The following is a 10122-nucleotide window of genomic DNA, read 5'->3' on the forward strand; positions in this document are numbered from 1 at the left end:
GAATGCTTTCAATAGCAAAAGTAAGAAAAATGTGCACCATATAATTAATTTTGAGTCAATTAAAGAAAAAAAACAAATGTTACATTTTAAAATAAAATGCTGCCCTGCTATGAGTTATATCATTTTTTTTAGAATTCATTCTTACTTTGGTTACTTTAACTTCTTAAGTCAACTACTTAATACTAAGTAGTAAAATGCATAGTATTCCCCACCTAATATATGAATGTAATTAAAGAATGCATCTAATAGAAAAGAAGCTCTATTATTTCTAACCAGGAATGAGAGTATTTGACTGGTTAGCTCATTTTTTTAAGTGTTATTTCAGTGCACCTGTAAGATATAGAGAAAGTCTCTGACTGGACCCTTCACAGGACAAATGTCATTTTGCGCTTTTGAAAACGGAATTTGGATCATTAATAATAATTTTAAATATTTTTTCTGAAAATGTAAAAAGAAGAACATGAATTCAATGGAATATGTTTTAGTAATTTCTTATAAGTTTGGATGCTTTTATGCTGTGCAGGTTTTTACCGTGTGTACCCACTGGAAGTTGGTGGGGGGAAAGAAGACTCCTTTTAAGAAAACATTATTCATAGACTTTGGGACTGCTAAATGAATAAGAAACTTAAAACTTCAAGTGCTTCTGTGCTTTCTTTGCTTAGAATACGAATCAGTTTATTATATAGAGTTAGAGAGATTATCCTACAGGTTTCAGACTTTGTTTACATATGTAAAAATCTCTAGAGCTTATTAAAAACTGACTTTGAAAAAAGTTGATTCATTCTTAAAAATCTTTGATGGTATTACTAATTTCATTTAATTTTTAAAACTTTGTTGGAGAGATCACTCATTCACCTACTAAAAAGAGTAAATTCAAAGGGGAGGGCAATCAATACAGGAACATAGATCTAAGCTCAAGCTGTTAACAATTTACTATTGAATTTCAAATTTATTTTTTTTATCACAACTCAATCTTAGAAAAAAAATCCACACTTTAAACAAAAACAAACAAACAAAAAAAAAGAATTGGATGATGTAGACTCTAAGTGTCGATCTGAAAACTCAAAACCAGCAGGATTAGAATGGAAGATGAAAGTGTAAAAGGCAAAAAAGTCCTGCAAGGTAGAGCTACCTCATATATTCTATGGCTTTGGAAAACTATAGAAGAGAAACTCCACACCTAAAGTTAATTGTCCTGGTGAATCTGAATCCGAATGGTCTGCTACATTAGGTCAGTTATGTTCTTTTCTATTTCTGTGATATATTAAGTCTTTCTCAAAGGCTACTTACTCAATGTGCTACTCAGCCGCCCCCTTTCACAAGGGGGCAAAAAGGGGACAAATATGGAACATATTTGTCTGTGCCTCTTCCTGATCGTCTGTTCTAACCAAGGTGCCACAGCGGGACACTCGCCTAGGCCGGGTGGCCCAACTACTGAAGGCCATTATTTCTGCCTTTCGCCACTGCTTTCTTTACTAGGGAGAGTAGAAGAGAGTCGGTCTGGGCTCTCCCCGACAGCTTGGCCCTTTACCTGCCGGCCTTGGTGATGATCATCTCTGTGCCGATCTCGTGGAAGCGTTTCCACAGCTCGGCTCCTTGGAGATCCACCCGGGGTGTCTGCGGGGAAGGTAGCGGGGAGCCGGCCTGAGGCAGTGCCGGGAGAGGGACGGGAGGAGGAACTGGAGACCCTTTCGGAGAGGCTCCCGGGGACACGGCCGGGGAAGGTCCTGGCTGCAAACCGTCTTCACAGCCACCTACAAAAGGAAGAGGGGATGTTGAACTTGGCTTAGGGAGTCAGGGAGGATAAGGTGGGGGGAAAGAGAGAAAGGGCGGCCCTGGAGGCAGTGTTGTGGCGCGGGCGCCCCAAAGAAACCCAGAGGGAAGTGGATACTCTCCCTTATTTTTTATGATACATTAACTAACCCCTGTCTGATGGACAATCTGGGAGGTGCAGCGTAAGGCCTCCCTCACGGCCATAGCTTCTCCTCCTCTGGAGTCCTAGCAAGGGCCGCGTCTTCGAGTGAGGGAGAGGTGCTAGGCCAGAGTTACACATACTTCTGCGACCCCCGGACCCAACCTCCGGCCCTCACCACCTTCCTGGGCCTGGAGTCAGGGCCTGCGCTGGGATCTCCACATAGGGGCCGGGACTGTGATGCGTCTGCCAGAAAGAGAGGCATTGGGAGGCAACCAAGATGCCCAGGGCCTCGCACTCAGCGGCAACCTTAAAGGAGTTGCGATGGGAAAGCAAGTGGCAGCGCTGCCCCGCTATCTGGGCTGAGACCAGGGCTGAGGAAGCAGTTGGAGAGCCGCGCGGCTCAGGCCTCCCGGTTCCCCCTCGGCCCTCCATCTAGCCCAAGGCGGGCCTTCCTCAAAGGGCTGCCCCGAGCCGGGCTGAGTAGACGGCAACGAACCTTGGGACGCCACAAGCCCACTGACGTCTGGCAAGAAGCCTGCCGACCCCACTGGACAAGCTCCATGGCGTCCACCCCGTGAAGATGTCAACCATTGCCTGCCCCGCCTCCGTCTTTTCCATGAACCCCGTTGGCGGCACAATCCAACGGAAGTAAAATTAAAAGAAAGCTCTAGTCTCCTGTTTCGCACCAACCTGCGGTCCCTAGGTTTTTTCCCTGTTCCAAAAGGACTCCAGGAGAAAAGAGGAAAATGAGCCTTTAGCGGGAAGCCTGAAGCGAGAAATCGAATAGGAAAACACTGTCTCCCGCTTGGCTGGGTTGCCCTATGGTCAACCTCTGCTTGCCACGGTCAGGAGGCTAGAGGGCCAGTTTTCAAAACGATTAGAAAGGGAATCCCTTTGTTCAGGAGTGGGCTCACGCTTGAAAATAAAAGGCTGGACATGTCTGTCTGTGGGACCCGATAGCGCCATGGACGGGGCGGGGTGGGTAAAAACGAGGGGTCTAGGAACAAGACTGCACAAGACATGAGCCACAAGCCCGGAGGTGAAGGCAGCATTCTCAAATAAAGTTTAAAAACAATCAGCCAGTGGGCCTTCAAATCAGACCGTGGAGAGTCAGGAAGTTTGCCTAGTGACTTGAAGACGCGTACGTGTGCCTCGCCACCCACGGGCGTAAGCAGCTGCGCGTGCGGGAGTGCAGGCGCCTCACTAGCCGCAGCTGGGGAGCAAGGGACAGGGAAGCCCTCCTTTCCGAAGCTGATTTCCCCAAAGCCCACAGGAAACCTGCTGAGGGGAAGAATCTCCCCGCACGAGTCCCTAGCTGCCGGAGGGCCCGGAGCCGGGCACACCCGAGGAGGGTCCCCCGGACCGCCGAGGGTCCGTGCAGCTCGGTGCGTCTGGGGAGGAAAGTGCGCGGGGGGCGGGGGGCACTCACCGGCAGGTCCTCGGGAACCGCAGGTCCGCTCCATCTCCGCGCAGCTCCGGGCAGGCAGGGAGCCCGCGCCAGCCCCGACTCCGGTCCCTGGCGGCGGCGGAGGCAGAGAGGCGCCCTCGGCTCCCTCCACGGAGCCCTGGTCGCAGCTGCCGCTCCCGCCTCCCTCGGCCGCGGTCCCCGAGTCCTCTGCCACCAGCTTTCTCCGCTTCTTCTGCAGTTGCTGCTGCTGCTGCTGCTGCTGCTGCTGCTTTTCCGCGCCGATCAGGGCTTCCACAGAGAAGGCGTGAGCCTTGAGGCTCAGCATGCTGCAGGGCGAGCTTCTCCTCTTGTCGGCCATCCCCGCCGCCCCAGCACACGCGCGGGGCTCTCCCCGCTCTCATATACACACACACGCACACTCGCGCGCACACACACACACACACACACACACACACACACACACACACACAGACACGCTCGCCCTTCTCTCCTCCCTCCCTCCCCAAAAAAACGAAACAAAACAAAACAAAAAATACGCGCTGCCGCCCACAACTTCAGATCTGTCCTCCTTGCCTCTGGCAAGAGCAAACTTGGCGTTTCCTTCCCCGAGTTTCCTTAAATCCGAGTCATCCGCAGCGCCTTCCTCAACTTGTCTTTGTTTTACTTTGTTTTTAATTCATCCTTTTGCGAGTTCTCTTCTTTTTCCTATTTTTTCCAGGGATGTGAGTCTTCACTGCCACCCCCCACCTCCTCCTTCTCCTCCAAGCTCTGCCTCCTCTGATGCGCCAGAAAGAAATGACATGGGTAAAAAACACTCTGCGGACACAAATTAAGACTTGTAATTGAAATTTGTTGCCTTGATCTGTCAGCACTTCCAGGCAGGAGAGCGGTGGGAAGAACTTGCTCATTAGTGTCAATAAAGCGGCTGGGAAGGGGCGGGGGCGGGGTGGAGCCCCAGAACTCAGTCCATCATCCTGCCCAACCACCAATCCCCGAAGCCCGGCCTGGGGGAAGCCGGGGCCCTTTCCTTACAAGGCTGCAAAAGTGAAAGGCTTCCATGCGCCGCCGCCTGGCTCAGTCGCACCGCCAGGATGGATGCCCCCTCCATCTCCCCCATCTCTTACCAGTCTCCACCCTCGCCCTTCCCCTTGGTCCCTAACCCCTCCTTTCGCACCTCCACGGGCACACACATAGGTCAAGCTTCTGATCCCTTTCCTACAATCTCAGAAGAGGGCAAGGCCGCCTAGTCTGATGAGTAAAGTGTTCAAAGGCCAGGTATCCTAGCAATCCTAAAGTTCACAAGACTGCGAAACGTTTCTCCTAGCCCCAAAGTAAGCTGGCCACGAATATCATGAAAGGGAGGGAACCAACCTTCACCAATTTTTTTTAATGGATTAAAAACACAGCGTTTTATGGTGTGTGGGAGTGTGTGGAATCGGAGAATTATAAATTCCTTTAAGTTTAGGTGATCAGAAGTTTGCATCTCCAATCCGTCTCTGCTCATATAGATTGAAACCAAAAATCCCAAATGGCACGCCCCTTTATTAAAAGTGTTACTCAGTTATTTTCGTATACCAGTCTTGCATTCTAACTCGTTTTTGAAATGGCCTTAAGGGCATAGATTTAAAATTAAAGTTTAGAAATGATGCAAAATAAGCTCAGAATAAATAAAATCTTAAAATAATTTTTAAAAACGATGCAAAATACAAATAACATATTTTTTTAAGTCATTGAATTAAATTGTACTAATTTAGGGGCGAGTTATTTATCTTCAATTCAACAAAATATCTTTTCACTAAATTTTGGCAATTCATCTCTTTGCGAAAATATTTTTCAACTCATTTTAAAACTCCATGTTTTATGTTTTGCGGGAGGAGGAATACAAATCTAGTGGGACTTAACGAGTCTGTGTGTGTGTTTGTGCGCGCGTGTGTGTATGATTTAATCTTTACTTTTAACTCAACTTTTTCGCTCTTCATTTTTTACTACGTAGTTTTTAATTTTAAATGACCCAGCCTTTTGTAAAGTGCATTTTTAGGGAATGTTAAGGCAATTCTCTCCATATAGGATGCAGGAAAAAAGAAATCCATCTGGTAGGAAATAATCAGACTCCGTAGACTGGAAGACTGTCCTCACACGACTTGTTCCGAGAATCTGTGATTAATATAATATAACCACTACCGGGCCATTTTGCCGTAACCCGGGGGGGAAAAAACCGAATAGAGTGGTGCGCAGTAATAGAGAGGATGATTATTATCACAGAGATTAAGGTAGCTCACACAAAAGGGGTTAAAGTGATCTTTCAAAGGGTCTGGCAGGGAGTTTTGTGTCTTTATGGTAATGAATTCGACATCAGGTTAAATCCCTGTTAGCAAGAATCAGTATAGCAAATGCTTCAGAAGGGTTTGGAAGTGGTGCTGGTGGCGTATGTGTATGTGTGTTGGTTGCACATATTTAGTATAGCAAGCATGACTGACCTAATGCATAAAAGAAGCTTATCCCCCAGTGTTGAGGTAAACTGAGCAGACTAGATCTGCCTATTCAAGTCACTGATGTAAAACTATCAGCAAAACTTGAAAGTGCAACTTGGCTCCGAATCTATGATTTCACTGGTGTAGGAAACCAATAATGAGAATTTCCAGATCCGGCCATTCCAAAGATGGGTCAGTAATTTAGAACGTTGTTCCCAGACATGAGAAATTAAGTGACTTACCCATGTCAGGAACAGACTTCAAAACCAGATCTTCCTGACTCCTAGGTTAGCTCCCTAAGTACTAGATACAGAAGTTTGGGTTTAAAAAAAAGGAAAAGGAAGTGAGGAGGTGTTGAGACCATAGAATGCTATTTCTCCTTTAGCTCTTGAAGGGCTACTTAAGAGTGAGTACTTATGTAGTAGGAGCCTAGTCTTACATCAAGTACTGTAAATTCAGATTTCAGTTCAGAAAGCTAGTGTCCCACTGAAGTGGAGCACTCTCCATGGAGGAGAACAAAGCAATACATTTTCTGGGTAGGGAATGTCACGGAATTCTTTAATTTGAAAAACATGCACCCTCCTCTCCACTCCCCTAATATCACCTCATGTCAGCAAATTACCAACAAAGCCTCCAATATTCTACCCAATCCCACTTTTCATACAACATACACACACACACACACACACACACACACACACACACACACACACACACAGACACACACCTGTATCTCATTATCCTCCATCTCCACTTCCCAGCAAGCCTCTAGTCTCCAACCAGTACATTTTAGTGTCTGATTCCACCCCATCCCGGGTCTACTCCATTATCTCTATATGATGCCGCTCAGCCTCACCACAAACCACTCACTAACTCAGGCCCTTGGCCCCATTCATCTAAATAGCATCTCTTGCTGGATCTTCCATTTAATTCAGGTACTTCCGGGGAAGTAGAATCTCTAGGTCTGTTTCTCAAAAACATAATCAGATTGGAGTAGAAAGAGATAGCCCTGGACAATTCTACACAATTTCAGCTGGCTTTGTAATTATAAACATAGTTAAAGAAAAGATGAATATTTAGAACTTCAAATATTTAAAGTAAGAACTGCAAATGCATCATAGAAATTTGTATGGTTCTCCCTGTCCCTTAAGTTTCGTTGACTAATTAGTCCTTTAGCTAATTGATTGGAAGAAAAGAATAGTTGTTATTACTCGGTCCTTTGGGGTCAGTATCAGACTCTTCTGTTTACTTACAGGAGTCCTACTCTTCTGCTCCTTCTGAATTTTTCTAAGGTCAGAAGTGATGATCTTTGATTGAGAATTGGAAAGACTCTTAGTGGGCATGTAGTCCAAATCCCTCATGAGTGAACAGGCCTAGGAAGGTTAAGTAATTTGTCCAAGATTACCCAGATGACCTGGAAGAAGCAGGATTCAAATCTTAATGTTTTCAGCAAGCCTTCAGTGGCATTAAGATGTCTTCTTGGATGAGAGAGGAGACAGAGAGAGAGAGAGAGAGAGACAGACAGACAGACAGACAGACAGACAGACAGACAGACAGACCATTTAAAACCATTTAAAAATAAGTAACTTCAGGCAGTAAGGGCTGCTGTAAATTGGGGCACCAACTCTTTCTCACATTCTCATATTTGAAGAGTTGAAGACTATTAGACTCTATTTGATTCTTTAAAATTCCATGCCTTCTTGACTCCTTTTGAAGTTAAACAATAGAGTCAGAAGCCAGTATGGATAATCTCTCTGTAGTCTGAGTTAGGATGCATTTGTGCTTATGTATTCAGATGCAGTTATATAACTGAGTCACCCTCCTCAAACCAATTAGCAGTGGATAATTTTTTTAAAGCTCTCCCTATTTGCTTGGGTGTGTCTTTTGCTCTGTGTCCAGTTGCTTTCAGTATTCAGTTATATAAATATAATCTATATTGACTTAACATTGTATGAAACCAGACTATTTACTCTTTCATCTCTGTCCCTTTCTATCTCAATAAATTGTGTATATGTGCATTTAACTCCCTGTGCTGGTGTATCTTTCTAAATAAAAATGAAGATGGTCCTGAAAAATACCTTTACAACCATTATATTAAAAATAAATCTATAACTATTTCTACACAAACCCGAATATCATGTTTGGATTAGTGTGCACATATGCTTATTTACTACACATTATAGATATACTGTATAGATTATAGATATACTGTAAATACATGAATATGTATCATTTATAGAGAGATATAGGCAGATGTCAAGAAATATTTAAAAACTCCAACTTCTGAAGGTGGGATAGGAGTGGTGGTGTAGGAGTAGCAATAATTCATTTAAACTAGACATCTTCTTTCCATCTCATTTTGCCTAAATTAGATGACATTTGTTCTGGACTCTGTGAGTGAGCAGATGCAATTTGTTTTCAATACTGTGAAATCAGTCAAAGAGGCAGAGGAGATGAAAACTCACTTTTTTTTGTTCAGGATATATAAAGTGGGAAGTCACTTCGGAGGCCTCTGATGAAGGCAGAGCCCTAAGGCTACTGTTGTCACTTTCTTCAGACTTGCAGTGTTTCTGGGGAGCTAACTTTCAGAAATGAACAAGTGAAACGTCAAATCAGTGTCGCAAAAAAACAGGGTCAGTGCACACTTGGAAATGTTTATTGATTTTACTCTATTCTCAGGAAAGGGAACAAGCTCCTTAGAATCGAGCCCCTTCTTAAACCCTGATAAAAAAAAACATTCGGGCACAAACCCAGTATCTAAGAAAGAAATAATATTTTCTGAGAAGGGCTGAATTTCTCACGATTACTGACTGAATACGTCTAGCAGCACTGCCCAAATAAGTAAAATTCTTACCCCAGAAAACAACAACATAGAGATGATGAGAGTCCCACCCGCACAGGTATATTAAATGGAAAGTCTATTAAAGGAGTTTAATTTGATGAGAAGAAAACAACTTTTTTTAACTTGGACTAAATGGATCGGAGTAAATCGATTTAGGCTCTGGCAAGTCCAGCAAGCAAAGGGCTGTGTGTGTGTGTGTGTGTGTGTGTGTGTGTGTGTGTGTGTACACACCTGTGCCTGTACGTTTGTGCGTGCGCGTGTATTTAAACCTGTCGGGTCCCATTGCTATTTCTCTTAGCGTCCTTTAAAGTTAGAGAAAGTGGAAAGCATGGTGTATATGAAACAAAGCCCAATCTGTCCCGCTGACTCTCTCTCTCCAGTGTGTTTAGAGCACCAATTCCTTTTATAAATTGTCGGGTGATTCGTTTTATTTGGCTCGGTAGCAGGCATGGGGTATTTTACTTCAAAACAGTTGGTTTTGTACCCGTAATTTTCAGCTTGAGAGTGAAGACTTCGCTTTTTGTGAGTGGGTAGCATTTGAAATAAGATTAATCACCGATTTACCGATCCATTTCTCTCTCGGAGTTTAGGTTTCTGACTTTTCTACAACCTCGGCTTCTGAGCCTCGGAATAACGAGTTAACTTAATGTAGTTCTTTAAAAATACCTTGGTAGGTAAGAGTATGTTCTCTAGCGAGACTGAATATCCAGCCCCCATCCCTTTAAACCATCAAACATAGGCACCTCCTACTGAATATGTTCCACTGAGAAGATGGGCATTTTGTTTTTAAGTTCAAGTGTTCCATTTGATATAATGAACTACAACCCTAACTCCTAAATCATCCTAAAATCTGCAAATTTTCCAGTGGGTCAAGGCTTTCTTTGGCTTCCTTTCCACCAAGAAAGAATTGTTCATTAGTCAAAAAATAAAATAAAAGACGGTACTTTGGAAGAAGGGAAATGAGGGGATCAGAAGGGTGGAGGCGATTCCATAAAGCACCAACGCGAAGTTATTTATTTTGGCTCAGTTACTTTGTAACATAATCTGGTGAAGAGCATCCTTCTAATTGGGAACCCTGAATAAAATCCTTGTACTGATTAGAAGACTTCTTGAAAAGTTTGCGTCATAAAATGGACCGAGGATTCTGTTGCTCTCCTCCCTCCTACCACTTCCCTCTATAATCTTACCTTTTTACTTGTTTGTTCACTCTCTCCTTCTACCTTTCCCCTGCTTCCTCCCCCTCCTTTGTCTCTTTCAGTCAGTCATTGAGTGTGTCTCATTCTGTGTCTCTGCCTCAGACTTTGTCTCTGTCTCTCCCTCTCTCCCTCTCTCCCTCCCTCTCTCCCTCTCTTGTTTCTCACTGCTTTCTATGTAGTTTCCCAACTCTCTGACTCAATGAATAAAGGTTGTGGTCCACAATCTGTAAAGTTTGGAACGTTCAAAGAAGAGCAGATTCGGTGCCTAAACTATGACACTTCTTTGTCCA

The 10122-nt window shown here is 44.3% G+C and overlaps 1 protein-coding gene across 1 annotated transcript in view; it reads right to left on the reverse strand.

The window, feature by feature from the left end:
- TBX18 (T-box transcription factor 18) overlaps positions 1–4230 on the reverse strand; it is a 33246-nt gene extending 29016 nt beyond the window's left edge. Inside the window, exons 1-2 of the mRNA XM_074187097.1 lie at positions 3345–4230; positions 1532–1754 (exon numbers count right to left, since the gene is read on the reverse strand). Coding sequence (XP_074043198.1) covers positions 1532–1754; positions 3345–3681 — 560 coding nt within the window. The 5' untranslated portion in view covers positions 3682–4230. The remainder of the gene's footprint in view (positions 1–1531; positions 1755–3344) is intronic.
- Positions 4231–10122: the final 5892 nt, after the last annotated feature.

The sequence above is a fragment of the Macrotis lagotis genome, chromosome 5 (assembly GCF_037893015.1).
Source record: "Macrotis lagotis isolate mMagLag1 chromosome 5, bilby.v1.9.chrom.fasta, whole genome shotgun sequence".
In the NCBI taxonomy this organism is placed as follows: Eukaryota; Metazoa; Chordata; class Mammalia; order Peramelemorphia; family Peramelidae; genus Macrotis; species Macrotis lagotis.